The following is a 17,512-nucleotide window of genomic DNA, read 5'->3' on the forward strand; positions in this document are numbered from 1 at the left end:
CTCCCAAGACTATAAAAATAGCCCGATGCTTTGACCTACAACTAGACGAGTGCACGTCAAAAGAATCGGTGGAGCCCCTGATATCACACCGGAAATAATTTTTCTTCTTTTTTTTATTTATTTTTTTTAAAATTTTTTAATTTTTTTTTTAGGATTGCGCGCAAAAAAACTACATGAAAAGCGAACTGAGTCGATAGAAACTTTTTTCATGAGTTGGAATTCACCTCAGCTGTCATAAATATGTTTTCATAACGTCACCCAAATTAAGTTTTTATACTTGCCCGCCGTCATAGTATCTCTTTCCGGTACCATAATTGAACTATTGCTAATTTACTCACGGTATAAATAAGAGTTTCAAATGGGGGTTTTCATCTGCGTTTTGTCCAGTTGTGTCGTAATTGAAAATTGCGCGGCTCGTGCAATTTTCAGTAATCGATTAGGATCGGAGACGCAACAGTCATCTAACTATTCGAATAAATTAAGTAGGTCCAAAGTTGAAAAAAAATTCAAACTTATGAATTCAAAACTGTCTAAAAATGTGACTCGTGACTCCTTTGCAGCTCATTTGAAGAGTGTGCTTTTGGCATATCGTAAATAGAAATACAGTCAACCAGGTAGACTTTTTCTAGTCAAATTTGCACGGAGATTATCTTTAGCACATTAAAAATTTATACATTCTCTTCAAAACGCACAATTCGAGTGGTCCCTACCACTGATTTTTAAATGGGGCTCTAGTAGAAGAGCCCCACCATGGCAAAATTGTCAATCAACTTCCGAGACACCCAGTGGACGCTCCGGTCCGACCCCCTCCCCTCCACACTCCCTCGCGCGATTTACGTACCCTATTGCCGTGCTGCCAAAACCCCTAAAATCAACAATCAAGCCAACGAACCAAAATAAAGTAACCAAACCTAACCTAACCTAACCTAACCTAACCTAACCTAACCTACCCTAACAAGAAAAACACGAAAAATACAAAATGAAAATAAACAACAATAAGAAAACGGAAAGAAAAAATGAAACTCACCTAGTCATTGCAATGGAAAAAAAGTTGCAATGTCAGTTGACACAAACGAAACATGACGCACGCACAATGAAATCAGAACTAACGCAAGTGTGACGGGCAGTTACTGAATAGACTCCGCCGCTCTGAACTTTGACCGAACATCACACCACCGACCTCACACATTCTTCCTCCCTCCCCACCCATCATTTTCCGGCTGCAGTTTGTTTACCCGTTTTGCAACCGCACTCAACCAGCCGTCCACCTGAAGCGTCCACCGGGTGTCTCGAAAGTTGATCGACAATATTGCCGTGGTGGGGCTCTTCTACTAAAGACCCTTTTAGATTTACAACCCTCTGGAGGACTTGCACGCATTTGCTAGAGTCGTTGTATACTGAGAGTTATAACATAGAAACCTTTTTCTTCGGAGGGCGTGTTTTTGCTCAAAAGAACTACAATGCGCCGGCAACCCCTATTCACAAATAGTTCTTATTAGCGTAAGTCTAAATTAGGGGAGAAAATCGGCTTGAAAATTATTACATTCATTTTTAAGAAGTATTAAAAGCAGTTTGCAAGAGTCTTTTTTGAAATTGTGAGCCATCTTAAATTTCATTATGAACCACACGCAATACAAGTATATGCGTGTGTGTCAAAAATTTGATTTTAGACATGTTTGATGCATTCCACGTGATTTCCGTTAGATTAGTTTTTTAAATAACTTCTATCATTTGGCCGTATCTGTTGCGTGCTACAGACACACTGATGGCAATAGAGCGGACAGGGAATCCCCCCCCCCTCCATCCTGCGCATAAAGCGAAAGAGGAAAAGTGATCTAAAACGGGCCCCAATTACTGCGTTGTGCTACGTAAAAAATACCATGGAGAGTAAGGGAAAAGTTATCCATCGTTCATCATCACGAGAAGTCTACTCGGTCTAGACATGCCTAACAGTGTAAGTTATCTGCGTCATGAAGCACAACTAGTCAAAGTGTCTAGGTTTCTTTAATTGTTAATTTTCCTGTGCGTCTCTCTGGGTTTTTTCCTCACTCTTCTGCTTTTTTAATTATTTGAGGTGTGTGCACTTTTTAGTGACGTCATTCTTAGTCTGTGAGTCCCGAAACAATCAACTCTACTTTCGACTCAAATATACAGGGATTACAGGGTGTCCCAGGATTAAGCACGAATATTGAAGAAGTCGATTCTTTGGGTCAAAAGAATACGTTTTTGTGGTATAACTTTCTTTCGACAAACGCTTTCACCGGGGGCCCCATTACCCCCCTATTATCAGCTCCTATTATTCCCTGTTAGTCCCTATTATCTCGAAAACGATGAGTAATAGCGAAAAAACGCAGGAGACATTTTCTCAATATTTTTCAACGTTGAATCTTAAGGTGTCGTCAAAAATCAATTTTGTCGCTAGAAACATTAATTTTGGCCACTTTTAGGTTCGGTCCCCCCCCCCCCCCCCCCCCTGTGCCCCCTCAAAATGAGTTTTACCGTTTTTGGAGATAAAAAATGAAAAGAACGATAAAAATTCCTCCCAGTTACCAGTTTTCATTAACATTGGTTGATGAACATTGCCGCAGTGTTAAAAAGGCGATTTTTTTCTGCCAATTTTGGGGAGTCGTGGCACCCAGGGAAAGAGTTTTTGGAAAAAAATTCATACCACAAAAACGTCTTTTTAAAACCGTAAGAATCGACTCCTTCAATATTCGTATTTAATCCTGGGACACCCTGTATATAAAAGAATACCCCCTTCCCCCCTTGGAGAATTACGTGTCTATAAACGCCCTTTTAAGGCAACGATGCCGTAATACCGCAATTAACCGACGAGTTATGGCGAGGATTGCGTCATAAATCGAAAATTTTGATTAATCGAAACCACCAACAAAAGGACGGGAAAAATGCCATTTCAGTCTCTATTAGTAATCAAAAAGCAAAAGACTTGATGCTTATTCAAACTGTGGCCAATAACCAATTTTCCTTGTGTTGGCTAAGTAGTTTTTGACTAAAATTCAATTTTAACCACGTCGGAAATAATTGAAGTGTCGGATGAGCGGGGCATTACCTCACTTGATCATTATCAAGATGTTCAATGCATTGACACATATTTTTTTTTACCATGATCTGTCGCTTGGTCCAATTGTATGTGAAAGAATGTGAAATTGTATGTGAAGAGTAAAGATCGTAATTTGCACGAGAAGTTTTCCCGACGGGATCCCGTAAGCCTTGCAAATTACACCCCACTCGGAGAAGCTGTTTGAAAGGAGGGAACCGATTTATACCTGTAATGCAGTAATCCCTTTTTAGAGATTATGAAGTCTTTTTTCTCGAGGTAGCTTCCTTGCACGCTAGCCACGATGTGAAAAATTTGCGCGCTCTCGCCTCATTCTCGCCATTGGCGGATCCAGCGAATTGGCAACATTATCCTTCCTCAATGGGCCTGTTGCATGCAAGAGATACAGCCGTGCGAATAGACTATTTAGAAGTTAAATGACACGAAAATTACGATGGTCACATTAAAAAAGTCTGAAATACACTCCTTACTGCGCAATTTGTGTTGTTAGGAACGCGCTTTTTCAAATTTCCCGCGTCTGGGGGCAGTTTTCTAACGGAAACAATTAACGGCAACTCGCGGCTATTTCCGGTCAACTAAAACTGACAACATAACCTAAAAATCGGAGCTCGTGACATCGTGAAATGAAATGTAGAAGGATTGCGTTGGATATTTAAAAGTTGATCGATTTGGTTACCGCATAAAGCGTATATGGACCACTGTATGAGATCACGTTGGGTTTCTAAACAAACTGAAGGAAAAAATAACAACAACAACGACTCGGCATCTTCCGGAAATCACCGAGCCCGCCGTTTGCTCGTTTCCGGTGATTAGAAAACTGCCCCCAGACGCGGGAAATTTTGAAAAAGCGCGTTCCTAACAACGCAAATTGCGCAGTAAGGAGTGTATTTCAGACTTTTTTAATGTGACCATCGTAATTTTCGTGTCATTTAACCTCTAAAAAGTCTATTCGCGCGGCTGTATCTCTTGCATGCAACAGGCCCATTTAAACCTATGGAAATGTATCGATTTTTGGAGGGGCCCGGTGCTCCGACAAGAATCGATTATTTAGCATAGGTTTAAATGGAGGAAAGCCGGCGTTGCCGAATTGCTGGATCCGCCTCTACGGTTCTTCATTGACTGAAAAGGCGTGTTAAAATATTGCATCGGCTCCAAGTAGTCATATCGAATCCAGCTGAAAATGCTTTTTATTTCCGATCAGATCCACGCCAGCCGAAGGTAAACCTAGCACAGGGTGTCTACAAGTCCGGAAATAGCACTGATTTTATAAAAACGGTCCAGAAGTACTGAAAAAGTGCGAAAATTCCGCAAAAAGGTCCGGAATTTATTTAATTTTTGTCATTTTTCTGAATTTTTCTGTTGGAGGAGGTCCTGAATTTCTTGAGAATGTACTGAAAAAGTACAGTAAAAGTACACCCTGTAGTAGTTACCCCCAAAACCCTAGATTAAAGCTGAAAGTATTCGAACGCGAAAATCAACCGTTGGATTCTACCAATCGAATGAAATATTCCGATTTATGAGAACAAATGATTAAACTTTGCACTTACGCCATGATAGTCGTGATTTCCTAGCGATTCTCGGCGAGAAACCATTCTCTTTTCACCTCCGGCAAAAGTTCTCAAAACCCTGACGAAAGTTCGCCACCGTAATTAAACGCAGAAAGGAGATTCTATCACGGCGCGGTCTAGCTCCGTCTGAAATAATTAGACTCCGTGAGACAGATAAAATTTGATTAATCAAAACCTAAAAGTTGAAAGTTCGAACTTGGATTTCGACGAAAGTGAGGCTATCATCAATTATTTTCTCGGTACGCTTTTTGAGCGACTCGACATTTAATGGTTAAATGGTAGGTTGCTTGTCACTGCTGCCAGCGAACGAAATTGAATCCATAATGGAATTTTGAACGGTCTTTTTATTCATTTACGTTATTTATATGAAATTCTTAACGTGATATACAACGTTTGATTGTTTGATAGTGTATAACCAAAACGTGATAATTAACGTCTACGATTTATTAAAATTTTGACGCAGACAAATTTTTTTCTAATATCAGAAAAAAATATTGAAAACGAATGAACTCGGTCCTCAGGGTACTCAATTATTAAGCGCTCAGCCGATAGGCGTTAAGCGCTCAGCCGATAGGCGGCGCTTTTTGATTTCGACCTGCCACTAGAGCTCTAGTATACTAGTGCGCTCAAGCGATCAAATGGCGCACCAACTCATCGATGCACGAAACGCCATTTTTACTTTTTTCTTTTTTTGATTACCTCATTATGCCTCTGTGAATACGATTAAATGCAAATTAGCGTAAGAAATAAATAACAGTCCTAAAACTCTCTTTGCTATGCGGTTTATAGTTATCCTATAATTACTTCTGAAAGTTTAAGATTCGCGTTCTGTTTTCCGAAAACTTTTCCACCGGTGATAACCTTATTCGGAGACCTTAGTAGAATTCGCCTACATCTAGGTTATGTGTCTTTGACCTAGGTACTGGAGAGTATTGCCATCCTTTTGCCCTTCTCTGATTGGTTCATGAGTTTTGGCGTCTTTGGCCCTCTTCTGGCTTAATAAGATCAATGTTCATTTTCTGTAGGTACATAGCCGCGATTCAGATTCAGATGACACTACTCTCCCGTATTTGCTTCTCGCGTCTCGCTTACTCCTTTGTGTTTTCATATTTCGTCATTTCGTCCATCTCCCTCCATCCATAATTAATTCCATAATCCATCCGCCTCGTTTAAGATTGTGTTGTGAAATTTAAGATTGTGAAATTGTCTGAAATTTGAAGCATAATATTTTGGAATTATTCAACGTATGTCGTGTCTTGTCTTCAGACTCGTTCTGCCCACCTCGTGAAGTTTGTGAAAGTTTCTGAAGTATAATGCTGTGAAATTATTTGACCAATTATCATGCTACCTCAGAGACTGTTTTAGTGTTTTTGGGTTAATTAAAGTATGTCAGGTAGGAGATCTGCAATTTGCGATACATGCAAAATGCTTCATTCTACTAGTGTACCACAGTTGTTCTCAAGCACCAATTACAACACGGTTTGCATTTTTATGCTGAATAGCATAGATAAACGACTGGAGCATTTTGCGCAGCTCAAGCGCAGGGATTTGTACCTTCGTAATTGTCACCACCTCATCGCTGCAAATTATGAAAAGGACCGCTCGAGTGTATCCTTGATCATAGAATATCTGTTATTCTCAAAGCGATGTCGTCATCACATCCCTGTCAGTTCACAACTTCTAATTATTGAGTTTAACTAGGTGTCAAAAATCTGAGATATCTGAAGTAGCAGAAAATTGTGTACTTTCAAAGTCTAAGATTTTTTGCGGCACCGACAGTTTCATAAATCTTCCTTATAACACTCTACTCTGAAACCGCTACATTCTACCTCTCACATTGCTCCATAACAAAGGTATGTGTTAGCCTCTTATTTGTACTAAAAATTCTAGGTTTCATGACTCATTTACTCATTCACTCTCTGGTGAATTTGGTTCCGTCAGATTCATTGCAAGACACCTTATGTGTTATCTCCGCAGACCTAACACAGGCATTTGAACGCTCAATGAGAGCAAAATTTCAACTGGCCTGTTGTCTACTTTTCAGTAAAGAAGGTAAATAACCTTCCTTAAGGACTCGCTTTGAGACGATAAAACAAGGTTTCTCCATTACTTACCGTAAGACGATAATAAGTGTTCCACCAGACTATGTAGGAGATGAGGTTGAAAGTTACATCACCTCCATGTGTGAGGAAGTTTTCTTACCTACAACCTGATTTTATGACTTACAATAACAAAAGATACTGCTTTCGCCTGGCATTTTTTCATGCGTCGCATCGTCTAATAAACGGGGACCTACATTTACTTGATTCCATGAATAGGTAAAATGGCTCAGAGAGAATTTCGTCGAATGATCACTACGGCCATCTCTCATCTAGTTGGAGAACTTTTACTTACCTTTGATTAAAAAATTCATGAACCATAGAGTTTTTGGAAATTGAGTACACAATATTATTGTGAAAGATTTTTGAGGTTGAGTCTTTGTTTACATTCTCAAAGTATCAAAAGTTCTACAGTTTCATCGTGTTTCCTCCTAACTTTATCAGCTTATGAGCATTGGCTCCTAATTTACTCAACTCCTCAGCAGGCCAAAAATCTATACCTCTACAGATACATATGAGAATCATGCGTTTCAACGAAACCTACGAGTCCTGCTTATCATCACTCAGGAACCACCGATCTTTTCTGCAGGTGTCATGGACCATTCATGACAAATACTGTTGCAACCACCCTTATCCTAGGTACATATCTATGCATAGTAATTCTAGTGATCAGCTCCATACTCACAATGTAATTTCTGTAAAATACAGTTGGATGGTGGAATTACCAGACCCGTATCTCGGTTTGCGACGTCTTAGACTTCCTTTCATACTTTCTTCTTTACACGGAAAACCAACCAACATCAATTTATAAAAACTTCTGCAATTTTTCTTCTCTGTGCAAAGAAAACTCTGTGAAAACCAGGGAGGAAAAATGATTCGTTCTCTGTCAAAAGAATAAAATGGGAGCGGAGATTTTTAAGCACCGCAAACGAGATACATGGTCTGCTAGTTTCACTGTTGACTTGTTACGATATACCTATACCTACAATATCCCTACAGATTACATTGAAGATATTACTGTCCCTGTAACAGTGACTGATTCGAATGTTATCACAGTAGAGGGTTTCAGATATTTGGGCCAGCATGGTTTATTAATTACACAGAACGTAAGTTACCTTTATAAATTAAGGCGTAGAGGCAACTTCTGCCTTTGGTTGGCCAGAAATTTCTGTAAACGCATTTAAATTCCTAAAATTTATGAGAAATTCCGAATCTACTAAATGAAAGCAAGGATTTCAGGAGAACATGATTAACAATTTGCTGTCAGAAGGAAAACTGCGGAAGGAAAGTGGGAAAGATTTTTCACTAAGGCTCAACATAATATGAGGAGGAAAAAATGAATGTAATTTCCGTGTACCCCGGTTATAATTCTGGTATTGTAAGAATTCTCTTTCTCTATTTACGTAATTACGTATTAGATTATTGTATTGTATGAAATCCTGTTATCACGAAGACAGAGTATCATAGAGCATAAACAATAAACATAGGAAAGGTTGTGTCTGATCATGAGTCATCAGAAGGTTTTAGCGTAGTGTGCTGCAACCTAGCGGACACATGGTGCCTTCGATTCGCGAAAAGTTACCTTCAGTACTCACAATCAGTTGCAGTTGATTGATTTCGTTTATTGTCTCATCATTTACCTATTAATATTTATATTTCGTTCATTTATTTACCTATAATATTTTTTACGTGTCCAATTAGGGCATCATTAAAACAATTAATTTGGCCTCGTTAAGTGATACGTTCATCTTTGATACATTTTCTTCAAATGATCTAGAAAAGTTATTTTTTTGGAGCCGTAATAGTTTTCTCTGTTTTTATGAGAAATCGAGGATTTTTTATGTATTAATATTTCGGTACTTAAGTAATGGATCATTATTTTTCTTATGGATCTTGGATTTTTTTTTCGGGGGGGGGGGGAAGCACAATTTTAGATGTTTTAATTATTGCAAATTTTAACATACTCAGTTAATAGGTAGTAAATTAAATCTGGGACTCATTAAAATTGCGCTCACCGCTGAGCGCTTCTCTAATACCCACGTATTAGAGCTTTCCCGCTTGTTTTTTCTCTCAAATTCATTCAGATTATTTGAAAATTTTCAGCAGTAATACGTACGATCTTTTTAAAAAATTGATGTTTGGTCGGAGGGAAATTTAGCGTCATTTTTGTCACGGTGGAACGGTTGTCACCATAGGCACGGAAAAAACAGCTAAAAAATGTTGGTAAGAGCGCTTGAAATGCAGATTTGAAGTATACAGGGTGATCCAAAAGTCCATTGCCGCCCTTAATACCTAGGGCTCTTATCGCTTTTCAGGACAATTTCCTTAAATTTGTAAGGGGGGGGGGGAGTTAAATGATCGTTTCCTATGATCTAGAAGTGCTCACAAAATTTCAGATCTGTATCTCAATTTGCTCCAAAGTTACAGGGGTGATGCCTTGCACTAGTGGTGTGGAACTTTTGAATCTCGCTGCATTATACTGTCATTCTAAGGAAAAACGTTGTATGTACATTTGAGAGTTGCCAAAGTTCCGCGTATAAAAACATATATTTTTCAGGATAGTTATGGATATCTTTTCAGGATAGTTATGGATATCTTTTCCGCAAATTTTCGGATAATTTATATCTAATTATAAAGAAAAATCTCTGAAAAATTGAATGAGAAATGTTCACAAGTTTTCCTGAAAATTCGCCTTTAATTAAAGTAAATTCGGCAACTGAGGAAGGAGGAACCCACTATATTGTCAGTAATCTGTACCGGCTGCTCTTTACAGGTCGAACATCGTCCTGATTCTTAGCAGAGAATCCGCATCTTAATTCTGAGTAAGAAGCGCCGATTATTTCATCCTCGATATTAGTGTATTTTCCGAAGGAAATACACTATTGCATTCTCCCATGATGTCGGACCCAGCCCCGAGACCTTGTGAAGAGCACCGATCACGGGTCGTAGATCACGAAAATATATGCCATTCAAATTCATGTGTGTATACAGGGTGTCTCACGAAAAAGGAGCCACCTTGAATATCTGCCGAACGCGTCGGAATTTCGAAAAACGGTAAAAGACGTGTTCGTTTATATCGAGGGGGACACCTTTTGGCGTATTCGACATTTTCCCAAACTGCGGGAGGGGCGCGGGGCGGGGGGTGCCCCACCCGTAAGTCGAACTTTTCAAATGGCACCCCTACTTTTTTATTTCAGAAATCAATTCTACGCAAAAAAACAAGCCACCCTGTCCAAACCGAATGTAAATCGGACAATTTTTCAGTGATTGACAGAGTTTGAAACATTTTTTCATGCTCTTTTCAAAAATTTCCTACGCCCAATGGAATTGCTGTATCAAACCAAACTCTCCGCCAAAAAAATTCTTAAACATTGCACTTTCGATAAAAAAAAATAAAAAAAATCTGCTGCACTCGAAATCTGGAGCACGCGGAGCCCTTCTTTGCGACATTAAAATTCGTTATATCGAACATTTCCGAGGGGCGCTCATCGGGAGGGAGTAGTAAGTTTTAGACAAGAATTATTAATTTTTTTTCTGAAGCATAAGAAACCGTGTCCATGAAGAAGCAGTTAAGTAGAAAAACAACGCACCGCGGAAAAATAGCGTCCTCAGAAGTATCAAGGTCCGGCTCAAGTCATTGACCCCCCCCCCCCCCCCCCCCAAAAAAGCTAATCCATTAGTTTTTCTACTTAACTGCTTCTTCATGGACACGGTTTCTTATGCTTCAAAAAAAAGATTAAAAATTCTTGTCTAAAACTTACTACTCCCTCCCGATGAACGCCCCTCGGAAATGTTCGGTATAACGAATTTTAATGTCGCAAAGAAGGGCTCCGCGTGCTCCAGATTTCGAGTGCAGCATATTTGTTTTATTTTTTTATCGAAAGTGCAATGTTTAAGAATTTTTTTGGCGGAGAGTTTGGTTTGATACAGCAATTCCATTGGGCGTAGGAAATTTTTGAAAAGAGCATGAAAAAAATGTTTCAAACTCTGTCAATCACTGAAAAATTGTCCGATTTACATTCGGTTTGGACAGGGTGGCTTGTTTTTTTGCGTAGAATTGATTTCTGAAATAAAAAAGTAGGGGTGCCATTTGAAAAGTTCGACTTACGGGTGGGGCACCCCCCGCCCCGCGCCCCTCCCGCAGTTTGGGAAAATGTCGAATACGCCAAAAGGTGTCCCCCTCGATATAAACGAACACGTCTTTTACCGTTTTTCGAAATTCCGACGCGTTCGGCAGATATTCAAGGTGGCTCCTTTTTCGTGAGACACCCTGTATATATATGTATGTATGTATGTATATATGTGCAGATAGTCCAATGGTAGTAACAGAAATTTTAAAACTCTTCAAGAAACTAAATTTAAAAATTTAAAATTGCCTAGTCCCCGACGTAAATAGCCTAGATGCTGATCGTCGTGAAATAAAATTAACTAACTAACTATATGTATGTATGTATTTCCGCCCTTTTAGGATTTTTCGATTTTTGAGTGGTTATATCTTTCTTACGTTGAAAGATATTTTGACCAATTTTTTTGCATTTTGTAGAGACTCATTAGGACTACTATTCTGCGAAAAAAAATTGAAATTTGAGGCAATAGATTTTGAGGGGTGGGGCTCGAAAGTGGGGGGAGGTCAAATCTTGTCCACTCGAAAACTCGAGCGAAAATGAATATTTTGAGCTGAAATTTTTACGGGTGGTAGTTCTCCCCTAGGACTGGTTTGGTATTGAATTTGAGCTAAATCGGCCGAGCCGTTTAAAAATGGCGAGCTTTGAAAGTTTTAGGCGAGGGGTGCGCGGCATGAGGGGAGCCGGCGGAGCAGGGCCGCACAGTGGGTCGGGGGAGAAAGTTTTTGGACAAGCTGATCGTCGCACAGTGGGTCAGGGGAGAGAAGTTTTTGGACAAACTTTTCGTCGCACAGTGGGTCAGGGGAAGGAAGATTCTGGACAAATTGTTCGTCGCACAGTGGGTCAGGTTAAATGATCTGTTCTTGAACAAAATCTCACCATTTAACCGTCACAACCTTTCGCAGCGCGTTCGCTGGCAACGTACGCAACTACTATCTTGTGCTCAAGAAATTAATTCATTCCCTTACAGATTGATTCCCCCCCCCCCTTCGGAAAATACACTCTTCCCGCGGTGGACGCACGGGTCGCTTAAGAAGACAGAACAACTGGAATGGACACTCAAACTAAAAAGCGCGCGCGAAGCGCGCGTCCTGGGGGGGCTTGGGGGGGCGAAGCCCCCCCAAATAACCGGCGCGGAGCGAAGCGGAGCGCCGGTTTTAAGAAATTCAATTTCCGTTCGATTCATAGGAAGGCAAACTTACTTTTATAGACAGAAAAAGACAAATATCTCCGTTGGTGACTGCAGATCTCACGCTCGGACATTTGATGTTTCCAGAAGGAGTTGTTGACGTTATCATTTTTTCCTGCTTACAATATTTCGAGAAGCACGAGTGTGCCATTAGTTCTCTCTAAAATCAATTTCCAGGCTCGAAAAAAGCTTTTAAAGTTGTGACTGTAATGGAGGCAGTAGCTTACGCATGTAAGAACGTCAGCGACACCTCAAATGTCATTAAAAATAGACAGATTAAACCGAACTTGTTAGCAGTATTGCCATGAAGGTAGACTAAAATTTGACATCTAGGATTGTCTAATTTTTTTTTATTAGGGAATGACGGGCGAGTTTTCTCAGCGTGACTAACTCTTTTTTTGCATGGAGAGTGTGATTGCTTTTTTAATTGGACTCATTAAAAATGGTATTTTTCTTGATCCATGACGGCCACATTGCCACATCTTAAAAGGCTTTTGAGGTACCTTCGGGGAAAAAAATCGGCCAACATGACCATGCTTGGGCAACAGGAGTGAAGTCGACCTTGCCTCCAAATTTTTTTGAGATGTCGAGATAGTAACATCATCAAACACTTCGAAAATCTGTGTTCGTTGTTACGCGAGGAAGTTCTTGCTTAAAACATGCCTGGACTTGGTTTAAAAGTCAGTCGATACCAGTAATTAATGGCATTTTTCCCCCGGCGCACAGTGGATCGAGTTGATAGGAGAGGTCAGACATAATTTGGAAACTTTTAACGCTCGTAACTCCGTTTATATAAAACTTTGAGGTTCTAAAAATGGTTTCATTGGTTACCTCGTAAAATTTTCTTCTGTAAACAATCATTTAAATTTAAAATATGACCAAATAAACATCAAAATTCGCAGTTTTAATCAAAAATTTCATGTCCGACCTCTCTAATTGACTCGATCCACTGTGCGGCGCGGCACCGACGGCGACATCTTTTACATTGCTCGTAAGCGCTGTACACGACATTTTTTACTGAACATATTTTTCGCACAATTTTTAAGCCTATCCATCTCTCAAATCTTAGCCAATGTTCTGTATGCAAATCGTGCTTCTTGGCAACATTGCGGCGTTGCTACACGTCTTTTCCGCATTTCGAAGCTTTCATGAATAATACGATTTTATATGCAGCACAGCTGCCATTCAATGGATACAAACCTTTTTTACTTTAGCACGCAGGCGTCAAGTTGTGATGAAGGAAACTGAAGTGCCTTCAATTTTTTGTGCATGCAACCCGGACATCCCTCGAGCACGAATAGTTGCATCCCGTCATTGTCATAAAGAAAGCCCGGCGTCCTCATTTTTGCCGCTTTTAACGATACAGTATGTTGAATTTATTCATTGTATATGGCAAGGGACTGACTAAGACCGGTGCAACTTCATAAAATCTTGTATTTTCAACCAGATTTTTGACCTGTAACAGGAGAGTTTCCATCTCGATCCGTAGCGCTTCATCGCGATCATCATGCGCAGCCGTATGGGTCCATCGGAAACAACATGCAGCTGTTTTGCGATCAACATGTAGCTGTTTCAGATCCAACGTGGAGAAAAACTTTCAACGCGACCGAACAAATCAAAAATAGACTTTTTGGAAAGAGCTCTCTCCGATATGACGTCTGCCGACGTCTGTCACATATTGTGTGGGCATACGTTATTTTTTGCCGACGCGTCCTCCTCTCTGTCCTGCCGTGAAAAACAAAAACCGCGCACGTCCACAAGATTTCTGTAGGAACTTACGTTTTCTTAAATAGCCACGGCAGTCTTGTCATTCTCATTTGACAAACGATGCCGGAAACCGTAGAATATTTCGTGGAATCCCACGATTAACTTATAATGCCACCGTCACTTTGTCGTCCCTCCTTAGATTATTGAGTGATTATCGTCGAATGGAAAACACCGATTGTCCGTGGCGAGAAAAGAAATTGTCTGAACCTACAGTTCTTTTTTATGCGATGTGGGTTTTGGGTGTGGGATGTGGGTATATACGTGGGTGAGGGTGTGAATTGGGACATGAAGTACGGTAAAAGTAATCGAATAGCATCTAAGAATGAAGTAATATATACTTTCGTTCTTTTATGAAGTTATATACCGTCGCTCCGCTGACGTAAGGCCGTATCTCAATTTCCACGTGAGCCCTGTTCTAAGTAAAAATACATGTTTTCTGGGGCTCATGCGGGATTCGAGTTACGCCCTTACGTCAGAGAGGTGACGATATAAGACATTTTTAATTGGTTTTAATGCGATTTTCACTGATCTACTCCGTGCTAAGGAAAACTAACTTTTTTGCATGATGAAACGAGCCTATTTTGCTGTGCTGAAGAAAAACGCCGTATGAACCTTCAGGCGTTGCCAAATTTCCATTGATTAAACACGAATTTCCTGGTAAATTTATGAATATTTTTTCCCTAATTTTTCAGATAATATTATTTACAATTTCACTGAAAGTTCCATAACGTTCCAAGGAAAAATATTCACAACTTTCCTCAAAAATAAAAATTTTATGAAAGGAAGTTTGGCAACACTCGAATGCTCATACGTTCTTCCTAGCACGGCAGTATTCGTCATGACAGTTTTATTGGAGTTTGAGTGCTTCAGGCTTTATGGAATTTATCCTTCAATCGTCATTAATGAATCGCATCTACTGATTTTCCCCTTAAAACAAACGCCGCGTGATGAGGAATTTAAACGCTGCAGTGAATATGGTCGTCGGTAAGAAAGCTTTACACATTGAGGAAGTATACTGCCGACTGCCGTGCTAAGGAAAAACGCCGTAAGGACATTCGAGAGTTGCCAAATTTATCCGGATAAAGCATGTATTTTTTTAGGAAAGTCATGCATATTTTTCCGTGAACTTCTCAGATACGTTTGATCAAATTACGAACAAAATTGTCTGAAAAATCCGGAAAATAAGGTTCAAAATGTATCCAGTGAATTCGATTTTTAGTAAAGGAATACTGGCAACGTCTAAAGGTTCATACGGTGTTCTTCCGCACTGAGAAAAAACTATGGTTTATAAACCTATTAGAGGTAAATATGGAACACCTATAATAGTCGTAAATAAACTAATGATTCTCGGTCTGTGAACCATACTAAGGTCTCTGTACCTAATTAAGGTACCCCGTACCATAACTAAGGTATATGTGCTATTATTATATGTAGAGGTACTACTATTAGTGGTGTTCCATATTTACCTCTAATAGGTTTATAAGCCATAGTTTTTTCTCAGTGCGTAGCGAGACAATATGCTGGGGCCTCGATCATATTCTGAATGAAATGTTGCCAAATGAAACATTAAGTAACTAAAAATGTTTCAAGACAAACAGGGCTTCGGGAAAAATGTGCCATATCGGGGCTCGGCAAAACTATATTGAAGTTGTATGAGGAGAGTGCCTCTGCACCGTATTAAAAATACTGGATATTGGAGAAGGGAATTGTCAGGACGTCCGCAACGTTTTCTCAGCGAGTGACATCACTTTCAAAGAGATTTTATCTCCTTTCACCGGCTTAGCCGTAGCTTCAGAAGTGGTTCGAGTTGGCTCGCAACTTGTGATCTTCGCTATGACTGCTTTGATCCCCCTTCTTCCACGCTGCGCTGCCCTGCCCCGCAATAAATTCGACGAGCTTTTGATAAGAGGAGACTTAGTTTCCATGAATTTCACTTTGGGGGCCGAGTGACTGACTCTCTGTCCCGTTTTAAATTGGACATTTTCAGGCGAGCTTTTCTCGAAGCAGCCGCAAGTAGAAGACTCTAAATTCGCACAAACGTCTCAGGGTCCACCTTGAAAACGGATATAATTTTTTTTTCTCTAATAAAGAGGGGAATGTTCTCTCGGATGTTCCTACGGCGTTTTTCCTTAGCACAGCAGTATTATTAGTACAGCGCCTACTCGAAAGATATCAGTTTAACTATTGATAAACCAATACGAGTCAGTAGTTAAATCTTTCAAAGGAATTTTTTTTTTCAAATGTATGTTGTTTTAGGCTTTATATCCAGGAGATACTGCGGCCTTGGTTAAAAGGAAGTTCTTTGAGAAAGTCGCAGTTTCCATCCATTCCTTACAAAATATTCCAATTTTAATAGAGATCTACACTCTGTTACATTTCAGAGTATTCACAGCCATCTGAAAATTTCTGCACACGGTCGCAACACCGCAAACATCCCTGGTCATTGGCCAAGAAACCGATACTTTCAAGGCCTTTTTCTTGAAACCTCCTCTTTCAGGGGGCTTTGTTCTTTCTTATGAACAAGAGGACTTTCACAGCAAACCCTACTGCCTACTCTCCTTTCTCCACGGAGAAAACAAGTTCGGTTCATATTGAACACGTAACTTTTCGGTAAAGGTAACCGAAGAAATTTGGTGTCCAATACTAACAAAAGTTTACTGTCTATAACCAATTTTTTTTTGTCTTTTGTTAGTGTGAATGCCAATACCAAACTTTTGAAACACTGAGAATACGAACAATACTAACTTCACCTAGGAATGAGCTTTGGAGTGAAATACTGAAGAAACATGACTTATAATACCTAAATTGAAACATTTTAAACAAATCTGAATTCCCCGACCTACTCTGAAAGTTTCGTACAAAGTCCAAATTCATTAAAATGCTTATTCGACTTCAGTCTTCCTGTCTTTATCTATTCAAATGTTTCTCCTCAGAATTTCGCTCTTAATCTAATTCCGAGGTTAGATTAGCGAATTTCCTAGCAATTAAAACATTTAGTTTCATTTCAAACGTGCAGGTAATTACGGGGCTCATGACGGACAAAGGTCTCATCAATCTTAGATTCTATGTGCATTGTTTCCATTTGCGATATTAATAAGTATTTACGCTTCCCTTTTCTAAGACGCTCCAAAATGGAACAGAATATAATAGAGTGGTCCAGTCAGATATGGAAAATTTCATGAAATTTATTCGCGTGAAATTTCACGAAATGTTTTGAAACTTTCGGAGAAGCATTCAGGAAGTCAAGAATCGCCCAGAAACGGTGACTCTAAATTTTGAAATTTTTCATCCCAAGCCTAAAACATTCAAATTGCAAATGTTTTTGTTTGAACTAGAGGTAAGTTTGGGGCTTTTCCCTCTAGTAAATTCCCTGTTGTGCTCCCGGCTTCGTGTATAGCACCGCAGTAGGGTAGCTTAATACTGCCGCATCAACAGGAAGACCATTTGATGAAACGTTTCCGAATCTCCTAAGGTTCAATTAATTATTCCGAAAATAATTCAACAATTCCAAATTTTGTGAAATTTACTTTACCTTTTTGAAACCATCTCCGGGTTCAAAATCACGAGTTGAAATATGTTGACTCCGCGAGTTTAAATATATTAGAGTCGAACACAGAGCGAAGCGGCCTCCAAACCTAAGTGGATACTTCACGCATTGCGCAATGCTTGAAGTATCCACTTAGGTT

General features: G+C 39.6%; 2 protein-coding genes across 5 annotated transcripts in view; one reads left to right on the plus strand and one right to left on the minus strand.

The window, feature by feature from the left end:
• The window catches only part of LOC109033449 (uncharacterized), a 28,001-nt gene extending 26,656 nt beyond the window's left edge, over positions 1-1,345 (minus strand). Inside the window, exon 1 of the mRNA XM_072299297.1 lies at positions 1,028-1,345. Coding sequence (XP_072155398.1) covers positions 1,028-1,035 — 8 coding nt within the window. The 5' untranslated portion in view covers positions 1,036-1,345. The remainder of the gene's footprint in view (positions 1-1,027) is intronic.
• wake (ankyrin repeat and fibronectin type III domain containing protein wide awake) overlaps positions 1-17,512 on the plus strand; it is a 370,794-nt gene that overhangs the window by 195,613 nt on the left and 157,669 nt on the right. The gene's annotated exons all lie outside the window — the stretch shown is intronic.

The sequence above is a fragment of the Bemisia tabaci genome, chromosome 4 (assembly GCF_918797505.1).
Source record: "Bemisia tabaci chromosome 4, PGI_BMITA_v3".
In the NCBI taxonomy this organism is placed as follows: domain Eukaryota; kingdom Metazoa; phylum Arthropoda; class Insecta; order Hemiptera; family Aleyrodidae; genus Bemisia; species Bemisia tabaci.